The sequence below is a fragment of the Fundulus heteroclitus genome, chromosome 15 (assembly GCF_011125445.2).
Source record: "Fundulus heteroclitus isolate FHET01 chromosome 15, MU-UCD_Fhet_4.1, whole genome shotgun sequence".
Lineage (NCBI taxonomy): Eukaryota > Metazoa > Chordata > Actinopteri > Cyprinodontiformes > Fundulidae > Fundulus > Fundulus heteroclitus.
This window is the reverse complement of record NC_046375.1, coordinates 8,249,899-8,267,314: the sequence shown is the minus strand read 5'-3', so window position 1 is coordinate 8,267,314 and position 17,416 is coordinate 8,249,899. Positions and strand designations below refer to the sequence as shown.

The window sequence follows — 17,416 nt, the reverse complement described above, 5'->3', positions numbered from 1 at the left end:
TTTAATCCAGCAGCCAAAATGACCCGTTTCTGGGGGAAATTAATTAATTAATTAACATAATTCAGGATGGTCAAGGAAGTGTCACTCACATATGAGCTGGGCCAAACCTACGCAGTCCAGTGACTGGTAACACTTTGTGGGCGTAAGGAGGATTTAACGAATGAAAAGGAGAGCCTGTTGCAGCTTCAAGGTAAGGAGGAGTCAGAGCGTGCTTTGATTCCTACTGCCCGGCAATGATTAGTCCGACCATCCTTGCTCCATAAAAAGGCAGATGACTAATTAAACTCAGATGATGATTGGATTTAACACAGTTAAATGGTGATGGTTGAAGCCAGTCAGGCTTCAACCATCACTGATTTCCAGGATTTAATTCAATTTAAAACTGCTTCATTAATCCACGCGTTGTCTTCTGCCAATCAGAAAGCCAGACATCTTTCTCATCGGGGGCGTATTTCCCTGGCCGGCTTTGTCGCAGGGCTGACCAATTAATCAATTTAATCGAATAATCAGAAGTTAACCATTCAATGTTTGGAAAAGAAATCAGGATTTTCTTTTGCCAACGCACTCATTGGGCTTCCATGCAGAGAATAGCATGCAGTGCTGAACAAATGTTGAAAATATATTGTCAAATTTACCATAAGACGAGGCCCTTTAATTTATTCATTTACTTATTTTTTAAGTTAGTTTGAAGCTACACAGGTGAAGTGAAGTTTAGCTCATTGCGTCCCTGAGTAATCCCACTAGTAGCAAACATTTTGGTGTATTTCCACCGTTTACAGGGCCGCCATCTTGTTTCACAGCTTGCATTTAAGTTGCACTTTGAGTTCAGGTCAACTTCCAGTCGAAATGCTTGACATAAAAAGAAAGGTTTTTAAAAATCACTTATTTCATTTCTTTTTGTGAAACGAAAAGCAGCAGGGGGAAAAATAAAAATCCATTAATCAGATTTGGTATTATAAAATTGGCCCACTTGTGCACTTCGTAGCTTTTCAGGAAGTGTTGTTTGGTACATTCAACTTGAACACTTCATTTTTCTCTGACTATGCCTTATTATCTACTAACAATTGCACAGTACCTTCCCCTTCTGATGAGTGTCTCTCTCTTCTGCTGTACAGTTTTTGTGTGATGATCTGAATGTGGAGTCAGGTATTAAAGACAGAACATTCAGGTCTTTCAGCGTTTGCAGCAACATGTTGCAGATCTGGCTGTCCAATATGCTGCAGGTTCCCTTCGCAGCGGCAGAAGTCTTGAATTCAGCAGAACTTGTGAAGAGATTACGCGGCGATCTGCAGGATTATGCGTCAAGCTGGGAATATCTGGAGAAATCGGCTAGCAACCAGAACCAAACGATCTTTTTTTCTGATCAGCGAACGCACCGATAATAACAACCTTCCACACATCTTTGGTGTGGACGTTATCGCCACAGAAACAAAGCTCTAAAAGAGTATTTTTAGCGTCACCAAGGCGATTAAGAATAAATACGACAGCACAGAAATGTAAAAAGCTTCTAGAAAAAAGGAAACGGTTAACTAACTGGGCTTCAGTGTGTCCTGATCCTTCGCCCTCGGGCTGTTTTTGTATCTGCATGCCACGCAGCCCCGGTATGTCACGCCAGTGGCTGGGGGACAACTGGTCCAACAGGTGAAGGGGTGAACTAACCAGGAGCATATACAGAAGATGGCTGGAGGTCTGAACGTGTTACAGCAAAGTTATGGAAGCCCATATTTTTATGGGCTTCCATAACTTTACATATGCTGAAACAAATTGAATTAGGAAATGTTGGCAACATTTTTGCAAACCTAAGGCGACGTTCAGACTGCAGGGAAATGCGACGCAAATACGATCTTTTTGCCTGGATATGCGACCCATATCCATCTTTTCCACGGCAGTGTGGCCGAATTCCAATCTTTTCACCACCCCCCCCCCCCAAAAAAAAAAAAAAAATAAATAAAAATTTTATGCCACTTCAATATGTGGCACGCTCCATAAGAGACCGTTTTTCTTACATTAATTTGTCTTGATATTAAGACCACATCATAGCATCAGCTTCCATTGCTCATCAGCTTTCTATTAATAACAAGCAGAGATGTCGGTCAGTATTTACATTTTTTTTTATTTTTTAGAGGTTTTTCTGCCAAAACTTTATTGAACTCTTCTACAAAGAATTTTATTTGCCATTACTGCCACAAACAGCGAGCTGCTCTGTGACACCGCCTTCTGTTATCCATGCATGCGGGTCTTGAACCGTTCAGAAAAAAGTATGATGGCGGCCGTATTTAATTGTAGTATGAACAACCACTTCCAAAATAAATAAATAAATAATTAAATAAATAAAATCGGAATTGAGCATCAAGACCTGCAGTGTGAACGTAGGCCAGGATCTGTATTCTCTAGAGGATAAAGGAGGAGGCTGCTGTTTACTTTAGCAGTGGAAACTGTGTTAGCTACCGACACAAAATGCTAAAAGCAGGTTAAAATGTAAATCCTAAAATGATTCTTTCCTTCTTTTTTTATTTTTTTTTTAAAGCATAATTGGCATGATGGACACCTGTCATTCAGGCTTGACCTCCGGCGGTGTGTTCACTGACCTCAATCCTGACTGGGATTTATGCCTAGCCATCAACTTTATTACAGAAACACCGTAGGCTGTCAATAACCTTTCCTTTTTTCTTTTTTTTTTTTTGTTTCTTTTAAAAATTCCCAGGCGAGCCAAATAGGAGTTTGGAGATCCGTATAAAGCCCAGAGGCTGGAGTTTCTCTGCTCCATTTTTATGTTCCTCCGTTCTCCAGACCAGGAAAAAACTCAAATGAAACTTCTACATTTCCAGACTGTGTTGATTGTGCTAAGGTTCTGAAACACTGGGTAATTAAAACATGGAAGATGCTTTAATCCAATTAGTTGGTTAAAATATCTAAACTCTGTATATACCGTAGAGTAGAAGAAAAAAAGGTGGTCATGTGACCAGGAAGTGTCCAGCATTTTGGGTATTGTTCCTTAAGTAGAGATTTAAATAACATATATAAAACACCTAAATGATTTGTGAATCAACAAAAAAAAAAAAATTAAATCGCTGATCTTTTTTAATAAACAAGGAATAATTAGTCTGGTTTCTGGCAGAAAACACTCTGGGGAATTAAGAGAGGCCAAAGGAGTGGGCTGAGTGGGCTGCAGACACATCAGCTGCTCTGGTTAAATTCACGTATGCAAAGAGATCAAGATCCATGTTACACCGTTTCCTATTCAAACACCACTCTGATCAAAGACCGGGACGTGCAACTACTAGCTGGAAAACAAGTGTGCAACGCCTGTGTGCTCAGCGATAGCTTTGATCTTCGTTCGCAGGTCTGACAGACCGCCCACTCATGCAAAACACCCTGAAATCTTCCCTCCTCTTAGCTCCGCGGCTCCCGCTGTGACTCCGGCGTGGAGTTCTTGACCGACGGGGTGAAAAAAACGTTTCCAACTCCAATCAGAAGAGGGCTTCAGGCAGAGTCAAAGTACAACCCGTTGCCCAATAGGGTTCCTAACGGGCACGATAGAAACTTTTAGTGCTCCCCTGCAGATTCAGGCATCTCTAGAAAGTTGGGCTGAACGATTTTGGAAAATAATCTAATTGCGATTTTTTTTCTTAATATTGCGATTTAATGCGATTTTTTTCCCCAGTTTAATTTATCATGTCTTTTTAAACATATACAAACAACAAATCATTTTGTTTCCTCGCTGTGCAAATTAGTTGCTAAAAGACACGCAGCATCTAAACTCAGAGCAGAAATGATTGCGTTCTGCCTACAATATATTTTAACCAAAATTGCAATTTTGACTTTTCTCTGCGTTAACCACAAGCAACAAAAATGGCGTCTAAATAAAGACATTTGTAAACAAGGACTATTCAAAACAAGAACTTTTAATGTTTCTATTAATTAGAATATTATTAAAGAGAACAGCTTTTAATTGATTTGGACATCAATTCTTGTTGAACATAAAGTGCAACCAACAAGCAAGTCTATGTATTAAACTGATTGACCTGTACTTAATGCTATGTATGATTATATAAACTCTAAAACAAGTAATAAAATTAGATTATCTCACTGCTGCAACTGTCTTCCCTTCCATGTGGAGGCAAACCCACTTTAAACATTTTACCAACACCTAATGGACGCGTCTAATTCCCTAATTGTTACATAGCCAAAAATTGCTGACTCTGCGATTTGGAAATTGCGTTTTTTTAAAATCGCGATTATATTGAAAATGCGATTAATTGTTTAGCCCTACTAGAAAGTTACTCTCTACAAGAACGCCAAGAAGAAAAAAGGAGTCAGACGGACTCTCCTTGTTCTTAAATATAGCCTTCATAAATCACCTGTGATCATCTGATTGGTGATGTTAGAATAAAATAGCGCGGCCATGGAGCCGGCAGCAGGCATGACGTAACGGTTGCCGGGTCCCCACCGACCCTCCAGTCAAACGAGCATCTTCGAACCAATTAGGCTCAGTTGCATTACTCATAAATGGGCGACTTGCATTTTGCACCCAACTCACAGAGAGCTGAGCTGAGCTGAGCTCCACGACTGGCATGGGCAGCATGTCCACAAGCAGAATAAGAGGGATAGCCCGGCGCGCGGGGCTCCTGCAGCTCCCGCCACTCTGCATCCAATTAGGAAAACAGGATGCAACACTTGGTTGAGTTTCAAGCTAAAGTTGAAGCACCATCCAGTGATAAACACACCGAGGGCTTTAAGTGCATTCACCTCCTCTCGCTTAATGATTGACATTAAACATTCAGAGCATAGCGTACACAAGTTGACAGGACCCATTTAGCACTGATTAAGTTATCCGATATTTACAAAGCACCACTGTTCTGCAGCTCCAGCCAAGATGATAACAGGATTTAACATCAACTTCTTCTTTTTTTTATTTGACAGCCATCCCTGGAGTTGCGAAACATCAGCATTAATGCTCGACTCCAACTGCACAGAAAAATGTCAATGCAAGAAAGAGCATTTAAATGTTGCCTCGCATTGATGGTTTGAAACTCAGATTTAAGCACAAAAAAAAAATTTAATAATAATAATTTTCCCACCTGGTTTGGGTTTATAAGGCGAAGAGAAGAGAGCCTTTTTTTTTACCTGAAACTGCAATTTAATCTGCCAACCGATACTTTGTCTCCTGCTGGCGATTACACTCCTAATCTTTGCTTTTCTATCACGCCCGAGTTCATTTTGTGATGTCTGAGAGCAACGCAAACAAGGGATCCTTTAGAGCGGCGAAGCAACAGCAAACATTTAATACCTCGTGTTTGAGTTGGGAAAACTTTACCACATGCGACCGTGTCCTGGGTCCGTTTAGTTGCATTTGACCGCCTTCGTTCAGAGATGTAGCAAGGCTCATATATGCCCATCAAAATAACACCTTTGTTATGTAAAAACGCTTTAAAACAAACTCAGGCAGTTGATTAAAGATATCAGTCCAGCATTTAAAGATACAAAGATAAAAAAGTGGTTCAACTCTTAAAAAGGTGGCCCATGAAGCAACACCATCACAATCCTCTCGTCAGCATTTTACCTAGCAAATTGAGGGGGAAAAAAAGGTGTTTTCCCCTTTATTAATGCATAATAAACAGTTCATGGTTTATAAAGTGTTTACAGATTAATTAATAACATATCTACCAAGCCATTTATAAGCCTTTATAAAGGGAGCCTTATTGTAAAGTGATACCAAAATGGATTTATAATCTTTTCCAGACTAGATATCAATCATTTTGTCTCCAATCTGTTTGATTTATTTAGAGTGGGGCATGGAGAGCGACTTTATGAGATGGTTTGGTCTACTTCGTGTTGTCAGACAAGGCTCATTCAAGTGATCTCTTGTTTTCGGGGCATTAATCAAGGGGGTAGCTAATGAAGCTGAATCAAAAGAATGATTCACAAAGTGATAAAAAGGGAGCCTTTATCAAATACGGCAATCCAAATCAACCTATTTGGACAACCTTTTCTCTTTAACAAATGAAACCGTCACTTGAAAACTGCATTTTGACTTGAATTAAATTATCTTTGTCTGATATGAAATATTCTTTGACAATCAGAAGTATTTAAATACGATTAACAAAAAAGCAAAAACAATAGAAATCTGTAGCAAGGAAAACACTTTATATTGGGATTGTGCTTAAGACCTACTACTTCCTTTATTCTGCCGTGTTACAAAGAAAAAAACAAAAGCGAAAAGATTGAACCCTATAGAGTAATTCAGATCAAGACAATTAAAGCTAGGGTCTTCTATTTTTCCGGAAGTTTCCCCAAGTCCCTTTTTGAATAACTGCGCAAGCGCAAGACGGTCTTACCGGCTCTTCCGCTCTTCAGGGGGATTACGTAAAAATAAATAAAGTAAAAATAAATCCATTCTGGTCATATTTCTTTCCACTGAGGCCTTCCTTTTCTTCTCATAAACATGAACGTGGTTCACTTCTTGCGACTCACAGCCACGTTAAAAGTCTACGCTGAGAGCAGTGGAGCTACAATGAACGGCTAACAGCGAAGCTAACCGCTAACCTAGCCGCTAAGCTAACCACTAACCTAGCCACTAAGCTAACCACTAACCTAGCCACTAAGCTAACCGCTAACCTAGCCGCTAAGCTAACCACTAACCTAGCCGCTAAGCTAACCGCTAACCTACCCGCTAACCTAGCCGCTAAGCTAACCAGATAAATAAACACTAGAGAAGTGTGCATGCGCAGCCAGCAAGCAGAAACTAGAAATGAACGAGCACGGACACTGGCGTTACGTGAGCGCGTCAGAGTGATTGGCAAGTCGGACAACCAATAGGTAAGGTGATACCACCAGAACTTAAGGGACAGAGGGGGGTGAGTAGATAACGTGTATGGGTGTAGACAGGACAAAATTCTGACAAATCCCCGCTCTTCGGATCGAACAGCAGAAGAGTTCAAAGTTTTTACAGGCCTGCAGTTCCCACAGAGAACATTTTTTTAACCTCCTTTTTCTGAATACATAAATGTATTTACTACTTTCAGGATGGAAGGAGGATTTTACCCAGTATAACAAAAAGTGTTTGTGTACAGTATCACCAACTATAGCTTTAAACCACAACATTTCATAAAGATCCAGTTAAAAACAGAAAGAACACTGATGACATCTAATAATCGAAATTAAATGTTGGTCAACGCTCATATCATACAGGCAAATACCTTTAACACACACATAGATAAACATATCTCAACACGCGACTGCTTTTCCACATCCTGAACCCATTAAATTATTCATCGGTTGAGCTTTGTTGCTTTCCATGTTCGCCTCCTAGCAACTTGTAAGCGTTGCTCTCTCAGCTGAGACGCCACCATTGGCCTGCTCACCTCCGGATACCCCCCCCCCCCCCCCCCCCCGCCGCCCCAGAGGCAGCAAAGACATCAAACTCAGATACCTGAACCATGTCGGGTGAAAATGTATGAATTTAGTCGGATCGGTGATTAGGAACCTGACGTAAAAGAAGAAATAATCTGCATGATATTTGAAATGTTCTTCATCCATCTCATTTGCATTCAACCACCTGTTTGTCTCATTCGCTGCTAACTTAATCCCCCAGTGCTTGTATTTTTAAAAGAAACCCACGCCTCACCTGTATAACCGGCGATCCAGCCCCACGACGACACCATGGCCAGCAGCCACTTGAACATGACCCCTTCGATGTGCCAGAAAGCGGAGCTGTCCCATATTCTCAGCGGCTGGAGGAGCAGCAGGTACAGGCAGTAGGACGGGATGGCCACGCAGTTGTTGAGGAACATGAAGGTGAAGCGGAACACCGAATTGAAGAGGACCCAGCTCAGTTTGCCGGCACTGTCCAACAGCTGTGCCATCCTGAAGCGCACCGTCTGCGGACACAAAGCGGAGAACGTCATGTCAAAGCTGAATCAGACATACTTCAAAGTTTAGGGAAATTTCCTTTTATTTTATTTATTAAACTTATAGGCAGATGAGAAAAACTTTAGTCAGTAAATACAGAAAAGCAACTTTCTACAAAGAACAGAAACTATTAAAGAAAGTCCACCAATAAAGTCTGTTTTATATCACATTCCTTCCTTGACTGGTTTCCAGTCTTTTTTTGCTCTGGTTTATGTTTCTGTAATTGGTCACCATCTATCCCAAAACTAATCACATAACTATTTGGGAGTTGTCTTTAACAGGAATGCACCGCCCTCCACAACTATTTCACCCCTGATAAAGATAAGTAAAAAGCCTTAAAATAAACAATTCAGTCCAGACACACTCATGATTAGGGAATGCACCGACATGAAAGTTGGGGCCAGTATTGACACCATATTGATATTACCGTTATGGGCAATAAGCGATATTTATATTTATATAGTTATATACATTCTACATTTTTGCCTACACTGCAAACAAAAACAACAACAACACTGCTGAGTTTTAAAAGTTGTCAAAACTATGCTGACATTGCGTGTTACGTGCCAACATGACACCTGGACATGTGTCGAGCTAATAACGGCTAACGTGTTAGCTATTTAGACCAGAAGGTTTTCTCAGAGACGGGAACTTTATTCACCGCTTTATGTCGCTCTCAAACGTTGACGCATTTAAAATAAACAGACGACGCTTGGCCTCGCGCCGGGTGGGGGGTTAAGCCCACTGAGCAACATTATACACTGGAGTGCTAATCGCCCGCTGTTAGAACGAGTCGCTTTGAAGCCACCAGCCGCCATATTGGTACTCCCTATTTTCCTCCAGTAACTAGGGAATATGTGCGCTACAGCATCGAATAACGAGGATTTTCTCATGTTCAGGGGGGGCTTAAAACTTTTAAAATGTCAAATGCCATATACTTTTATGTTCTAAAACTATCAAGTACTGAGAAAGTCATGTGCTGAAATATTTAGCATTTTATTTATTTAAATATTTATATATAACATTTATAAATATATAAATAACACTATATAAAAACATATATTTACATATATGTATACATATATACATATACACATACTTATATATACACATATATATATATTTAATATGAATAACATGTAAAATATTTCAGCACCTAATTTCCTAGTAGTTGATAGTGTTATTACATCCACTGACTGTAGAATTACCTGTGAAACGTTTTCACACAGCCAGAAAACTGCTTGTTGTTGCAACCAAATCCTATGGGATTCTGTAAGAGTAGGGAGTAGCAAGATGGCGGCCAGTGACTTCAGTTTTTCGGCAAAATCAGCACTCCAGTGTATTATATAGCTAAGTGGTAAAGCCTCGCGACCCACTAGGCTTGGTGGAAACCCTGCAATATGTTTAAAAACTGGCCAACATCGGCCGATAACGACATTAATGTCGCTACATCATGGATCTTTACTCCATAACACATAGAAAAAAATAAATAAACGACCTTAAATTTGAGTACATTTATTCAAAGGTAGAGAGAAAATGTCCAATTAAGGAAACACTGCTACCAAAACCACCGTGAACTTTGACAGCCATAACGATCCCTGTAAATTAAACTGGACCAAACCATTTATGTAATCCCCGCTGCACTTTAAATTGACCAATGCTTCTGGGAGTTTTTAATTTACCAACACAGGAGTTACTGTTTCATCAGAGTACGAATATACGACGTGATACCGAGGCCTATTTTTCTTCAAACCCGGAAAGACCAGAGAACGTGCCAGTCAATCGACGCAGAGATTAAGGTTCATCTTCAAGACAGGAAATTGGCTACAAGAAAACAACGAGCCTAAAGTTGGCCCCCCTAATCTACGATCAGAGCAATGATTAGAAACTTTAATACATGGTAAGTTTGCTGTTAGAGAAGTACAGGGAAGATCTGCATGCCATATCTCGTGCCCAGTGTTAGGTATGGTAGAGGATTTATCATGCTGTGGGCTTGTTTCTCCCTCCACTGGGTTAAGCTGGGTGGCGGTACAAGAATTATACCCGAATCAAGGGAAAAATCTACAATCTTCCTCCAACATCTCAGCATTCAGACCAAAACACTGCAGAGACCCTGTGAGCTGAAGGCAACAGGACACTGCGTCATTGGGAAAATATATCATCACCTATTTAAGACCTCTACTAAAATAAAACATGAATTAAACGTGGGATGTTTCCTTTGTTTTTGAAGCTTTTTAAGCCATCTTTACAAGGGGCAGCAGAGACTCCGGAGGGCGAATGTGGAGTGTGTAATATTACTTTAATCTCTTTTCTGTGAACGCGATTTTGTTCAAAACAACCTAATTTGGGGTCACATATTCAAAATTAAAAAGAAGATGTCCACTGTCTTTTTCTGACAAATATTTCCTGACCTTGATGGAAAACAGCCTCAAGTCAAGGAAGCTCTGACCTATACTGGTATCAATCATCTGCAGCTCTATGAAAATAGCTTGACAAGGCAAACATAATAAAATCGGTCGCAATTTCTCGGCGTTTTAAAAGAAGAAACCGCTCTCCTATATTTCTACCTTAAAAAAAACAAAAACACATCAAATAGCAGTTCTTTGTCACGATTGCATTTCAGTTCCTCCAAAAAGCATTTTTTACCACTCTGAAACTCCCAGCTGCTTTCTAATTTGTGACAGAGTTTAGTTATCGCTTCTTTCTCGGTTTATGACCTCTTTAGATCCTCCTGGCAATTCGCGTACATCAGACTGTAAATAAATCATCACAGAACGACAAACTCGTTGATTTTACCGCTGATGTTTTCAGACTTTTTTTGTTTATCTTTCTCTTTTTAGATGTCACCATGCAATTTTCAACAATCTGGAATGGATTAAGTTGCACCACTGACATTTAAAAATGACAAATTAATCCAGGAAATTGAGCCTTTTGAATACTGAAGCAGTTTTAATTTCTAAAAAAAAACCACACATGATCATGAACAAAAGTGGTTGTTTTTAACTGATCCACCTGGTTACGTTTGCTTCGAGCTGATCTGCACATTATCAAAACACGATAACCATTGCTGTGTGTCATTGTGTGCAGTTTGGGACCCGCAACAGGCCGCTTGGATGCCATGTTTTGGTAGGATATAAACGTCAAGTCCCGTTCTGGATGCAAAAGTTATTTGAGGCACGTTGAACATGTATGCCCATACATGAAGTATATCTTTAGTGGCTATGATGCTGAATCGCATGATTGGTGGGGACATCGTAATTACCACAGTTGTTGGACTATAGGGGCACTTAAAATCCTTACATTTTCTCAGAAATTGATAATCCGGTGCACCCCATGTTCCAAAAAATGCAATAGGGGGAAGAAAGACAAAAAGGTCAAGAAAATGGGCATTGATGAGTAAACAGTCCATGTTCTTTTTAAATAATGTCCTGATGGTTGTTCACCAAGTACCCAGATGGGACTTGATATAAAAAGATAAGAAAGGAGGGTCAGAGATATCTTTTTGGTGGGTCTGGGTCCACACACTTCCCCCCCCCCCCATTTCTTCAGATATTTTAATTTTGTCTTGGGTACCTTTGGCTCTGATGGCGCAAAAAGCACAGAAACGTTCCCAGGTTGTGTATTTTTCATGATTCTTCTCATCTTTGTGACTTCCAGATTCCTTTTACAACAAACACAGCAGTCAATCTATATGTCTTTGACATTTTTTGTACTATTGACTGACACTTAAAATTAAGTTGTTTTTTTTTAGTTAGACTATTTTTGCAATAGAATTTAATTTTTTAAATAAAAACGTCTTTTTTTATCCTTTATTGGTTTCCATTGCATGAATGTGTTTTAAAGTATTGTAAATATATCCATTTCCACATGTGTAAAGTAAAAACTACCATTTTGATTAGCACACTTTTGCACACTTTTTGACAACCCTATCCTTGGACAGTAGAACATTTTGGGAAGATGTTCTTTTTACTGCCGAGACAAAAACCTAAAACTGTTTCAGGGAAATAAAGCCAGACCGACGGTCAAACATGGTCGCGGTAGCGTTATGGTCTGGGTCTACTCAACTCTCCGTAACTAATGGAACCATCTTCTCTGTACCACAAAATCCTGAAGGCGAAGGGCCGTCACTTTGTGACGCTAAGGCTCAGGCTCACTCGGGTTTAGCCAGTTGGACGATGATCCGAAACAGAGCAGCATGTCCGTCGCTGACTGCCTCAAAAAACTGAGAATGAAGGTTTTGGAGTGGCCTAGTCAAAGCCCAGCCTTAAAAGTCGTACTGAGATGCCGTGACATGATGTAAACAGGCCATCTGTGCTCTAAAACCCTGCAAGGTGGTAACAATTCTGCAAAGAAGAGTGGGCCAACATCCCTCCATAATGATGTCAAACACTCTCTACCAGTAGGTTTTAGGGGGGGTCATTACTTTTAGCTCTTAAGACAACACTAGTTAGGATACACCCCCCCCCCCCCTTAATAAATAAAATCATTCGAAAACAACACCTCAGGCTATATTTGTCTGCTATAAAAATGTGTCTGATGATCTGAAACATCATCACACACAAAAAATAAAATAAAAAATAAAGATTTTGGAGTGACCTAGTCCAATTCAGCCTTCAAAATCAAAGGGAGGCAGGATCTTAAACCGACCGTTCTTGCTGTAAAACCCTCCAATATATCAGATTTCAACTAGGGCTGGATAAATAATCGCGTTTGCAATATAATCACATTTTTAAAAGACGCAATTTCCAAATCGCAGAGCTCTGCTAGTTTTTTAGCTATGGATAAACGCGTCCTTTAGGTGTCGGTAATATGTTTAAAGTGGGTTTGCCTCCATATGGAAGGGAAGAGAGTTGCAGCACTGAGATAATCTAATTTTATTACTTGTTTTAGAGTTTATATAAATCATACTTTTGTTTTTCTTTAACCAGAAACTTTCAGGAATCTCACCATAGCATTGAGTACTGGTCAAACTGTTTAACACACAGACCTGTTTGTTGGTTGAGTTTATGTTCAACAAAACTAATAAAAATAATATTCTGATTAATAAAAAACAGTAACAATCATTGTTTAAAATTTACAACCATCTTTTCTCTACAGGTAATTTTTGTTGCTCGTCTAAAGTCTAAATGAACTCGGAACTGGTTGAAATTTGTCGCCCTGATTTCGACCAATTCTGCAAAGAAGAGTGGGCCAAAAATCCCTCCACGGTGACGTCAGGGCCTCTTTACCCAGAGGGTTTTAGGGGGCGATTACTTTTCCACACAAGGCAACAGCAGCTAGGATAGCTTAATTAATATAATCACCATTTGAAAACAGCACCATTGTGCATTTTCTTTTAGGGCTGGGTGATAAATCGATTTAATCGATTAATTCGAATTTACAATTCTTTAAGATTTCATTTTTGGAAAATCTGGATTTTATTTTGCCAGTACGCTCATTGGGTTTCCATGAAGAGAACAGCATGTGATGCTGAATATGTGTTTAGGTAAATGTATTGTCAAAATATTGTTAAGTGGAAACCTTTTTTTTTTATTTACTTTTTTTTAACTTAGTTTGAAGTTCACAAGTGCAGTGAAGCCTGTTCTTAGCTCAATGTGTAATACCACTAGCAGCAAATGTTTTTGTTATATTTTCATTGTTTATAATGGCACGGCTGCCGTCTTGTTTTACAAGCATGTTTCACAGTTTGTTTTTAGTTGCACTTTGAATTCAGGTCAACTCCCTGACAAAATACTTGACATAAAAAGCAAGGTTTTAAAAATAATTTCTTTAATTTCACTTTTTATGAAACAAAAAAGGAGGGGGGAAAAAAATCGATTAATCGGATTTAGTATGATAAAATTGGAGATTTATTTTTTAATCCATATCGCCCAGCCCTATTTTCTTTAATAAAAAACGCTTGATAGCATAAAACATAAAAAAAAAGAAAACACTAACCTAAAAATAATCTGTAAGGGGGCAGAATTCACCAATTCTGTTTTATAAGGGCTGAAGTCAATAACAGATTTCATAGAAACGTGGACCCAGCAGGCTGTGGACCTGAACCCCCCCAAAAAACCCATCACCCGCACCGCTTCCAGACTGCCGACGAGCCCGGCCAGGGTTGCGGGAATTGAATCGGCTGAGGCTATTTCGGGGCATTTATATGCAGCGCACGCGTAGAGGACGCTATGCTCCGATTATCACTCAAAAAAAATAAAAAATAAAATAAAAATGTGGATTTTATTAACCAAGATAAGCTGGTCGCAATCAGCGAGCACCCCAACCCAAAAAAAAAATAAAAATAAAAATAAAAAACGGCGCAAACGGGACCGTTGAGCGAGGAAAGGGGGCGAAGTCCATTACTTGGCAACATGCTAGCTAGCGACGGTATGAGTTAGCATAACGGGAGGAGGAGGAGGGGAAATAGGCAAAGATGCCGTTAAACGCGTCGGAAAACACCACCTGTACGCTTCGGCGTCGGTGTGGAGTAAAGAACAGATTTAGCACCAAAGGCCTTTATTTGGGTGCTGCTTTTTTTTTTTTCTGGGGGAAGCGAGCGGTAAGTTTGACGCTGGTGGTCCGATTCAAACTGCGGCGGCTCGTCCGGAGAGGGGGGTTAGTCCCACCCTTCTGGTTGAGGAGTAAAAAGTCTGCTAGCTGTGCGTTCACTCACCCAATTAATGTCACTGAAGCATCCAAGGACGGCCGAGGGGGTCCGGGCGAAGCGAGATCAACCGTGATGCTAAGCTAAAAAATGGCTATCTCTGCTAGTCGGCATGTTACGTCTGTTAAATCTGATCTGAGCTTCGAAAAGAAAAGGAAAAAAAAAAAAGGGCGAGAATGGTCAAGAAACCCCCGTTGCGACAGAGCTACTTCTCCCCCCATCCAGCCATCCGGGTCTGCCCCAGGCGCCGTTAGCAGCTCCCGTTGAACGTCGCTGGCTCCATCTCACAGAGAGACGCCGGGATAAATCCTCAGATGCATCATCATCACCATCACCATCAGCTCGGCTAGCTCCTGCCTGGGCTCTCCCGGCGCACAGTCCGACGGCGGCGGAGGAGGATGATGCTAAAGCGGGGGCCCGAGCTCAGCGCTGCTCCGTTGGACGAGCGCAACGCAGCCTGGACATGTGCGCATCAAACAGGAGCAGCGGCGATTCTTTTTCCCCCCCTTTTCTAGGCTGGAGGGGACCCGTTATCTTTCTCCGGATCCTGTCTCGCACCGCGGCAAAGCACACAAAGGAAGGACGGCACACGACCGGAAGTGGGTCTACCCCGCCTTCAAAACAAGAGCACCGGAAGCCGCGGTTAACTCGCTGTTATAAATGGCCAGATGTTTTTATGCAATCTGTTACTACTGATGGCCAAGTTTTATATCCAAAAATATTATGATTAAACCCTTCATGTATCTCTTTTTTTATAGGAAGCAATAACTTATTTTTCTACGTTGTCTTCAATAACAAAAAAAAAAAAAATTTAAAATTTTATCGTTATGTTCTACATTCACAATATGTATGTGATCTCTTTACATACTGTTATGTGTAGCTTTACTTTATTACTATTTTTTTTATTTTTTGTTCAAACCCCTGGCGATTGTTCACTGTTCATTGTACTTATTTACACTTGATTTTATATTATGTCTCTTTGTATGTTATAAAGAATATTATAATAAAGTTATTTTTAAAAATTGCCAGACGTGGGCACAGTAGCTAATAATTGTACTAAAGGAAGAGTAGCACTACTTCAACACATTTTTACTTGTAAGCCAAGAAATTGCTCAAGAATAAAAAAAAGTATTCAGTCAGAAAGCTACTCAAGTACTGAGCAACAAATTATAACAGCTGATATGATGAAAAATATATGAAATATGTTATCAGACAGACTAAAATAAAAGGTTATGTGCAAATTCTGGTATTTTAAAGACAAGATACGCTAACGATGAAAGACACTTTTTGTAAATGAAGATTAAACTTGAAAGCAATACTAGCAGTCAATGTGTATATAGTATGTTAGAACAGTACAAAGTACTTCCAATGACAATATCTACTTTTTACTGTATGTCCATTTTAACTCCAAATGGCTCAATGAGCTCAGCAGATACAAAATAACATTAAAATAACAAAGCTTGTGTACAAACAGGAAGTCTGGCTTTAACATAAAGTCCAGGTTTTTGTCTCTTGTGCATTTTTGGTTACGACAAATATGTTCTTTATAAATGAGTCTTTTCTTATTAGCTTTTGACATAGCATTACAGAGCTCACATTCGTTTTATTCGTGTTTCTTACATCTTTTAAGTGTTTTACTCAAGTTACTTATATTTTTACATGTTTTCTATGGTATTTTACTCTAGTTGAATGTAACTTATTTTATATGTTTACCATGTATGCTGTTCATATTTCTTCAGCACTTTGGTCAGCTGTGCTGTTTTTGAAGTGCTTATAAATAAAAATTGGCTTGGCGATAGATAGATAGATAGATAGATAGATAGATAGATAGATAGATAGATAGATAGATAGATAGATAGATAGATAGAATATGTAATACTAGCCCCTAGTTCTAAAAAATTATATTACATATTTTTGTTCTCAACTTTTTTTGTAAATTGTCATATGTAAAATTTTAATATCATAGCTTGTAATAATAAAAACTTTAATATGTAATTCAATAGGTTAATCATTATTTCTTGATTTATTATGCAATTTAAAACAACCTTGGAAAAGATCAGAAAAACTAAGCTAATGAAGCATTTCAAAAGTGAGAAGAATAATGAATAATAGAATAATGTTTTAAAATACTGCAATAATTAAACGCTAGAATGCTTGAAAATTAAATCAGAAAATATCCAATTATTATAAAGGTTTGTCCTAAAATTTTAATGAATACCGAATGATAAAACCATATTTTACTGTTCAACTGGAACCTAAAATTGGACTTTAATTGTGAAAAATCCCAGCGGAAGTAAAGATTTTATTCCGGGTAACTTTATGTTGGTGCCCGTTTAACGCTAGCCTTTGACTGCGCAGACTCCCTGCTGTCAAGCACTGATGGCTCGACTTCGTATGCATATGTATTAAAAATAAATAATTATATATATATATATATATATATGGACACACACAGAGAAACTGACCCCTTTTTCAATTCATCTTAAAGAGATGCAGCTCAAAATATTTTCATTTATACAATTTTATTATGTTGGATTATATTGAGTCAGTAGTGTGTGTTTCTGATAAAGCACGCTCTTTGTTGCTTTAGAACTGACTTTAGATCAGATCATCTTGTTTTTTTATTACCATTCTGTGTAACTCAGTCTTTGCCGCTGTCATATATATATATATATATATATATATATATATATATATATATATATATATATATATATATATATATATATATATATATATATATATATATATATATATAAATGTCAGTCTCTAAAACGTATTTATGTTTTAACCAACTAGGAATATTCTGTTACGTTCATATTCTGCCCCCTAGTGGCTTTGTACAGTATCACATTATGT

The 17,416-nt window shown here is 39.0% G+C and overlaps 1 protein-coding gene across 1 annotated transcript in view; it reads right to left on the bottom strand.

The window, feature by feature from the left end:
• lpgat1 (lysophosphatidylglycerol acyltransferase 1) overlaps positions 1-15,102 on the bottom strand; it is a 74,012-nt gene extending 58,910 nt beyond the window's left edge. The window contains exons 1-2 of the mRNA XM_012869124.3: positions 14,567-15,102; positions 7,628-7,880 (exon numbers count right to left, since the gene is read on the bottom strand). Of these exons, the coding sequence (XP_012724578.2) occupies positions 7,628-7,865 (238 nt within the window). The 5' untranslated portion in view covers positions 7,866-7,880; positions 14,567-15,102. The remainder of the gene's footprint in view (positions 1-7,627; positions 7,881-14,566) is intronic.
• Between the last annotated feature and the right edge of the window lie 2,314 nt (positions 15,103-17,416).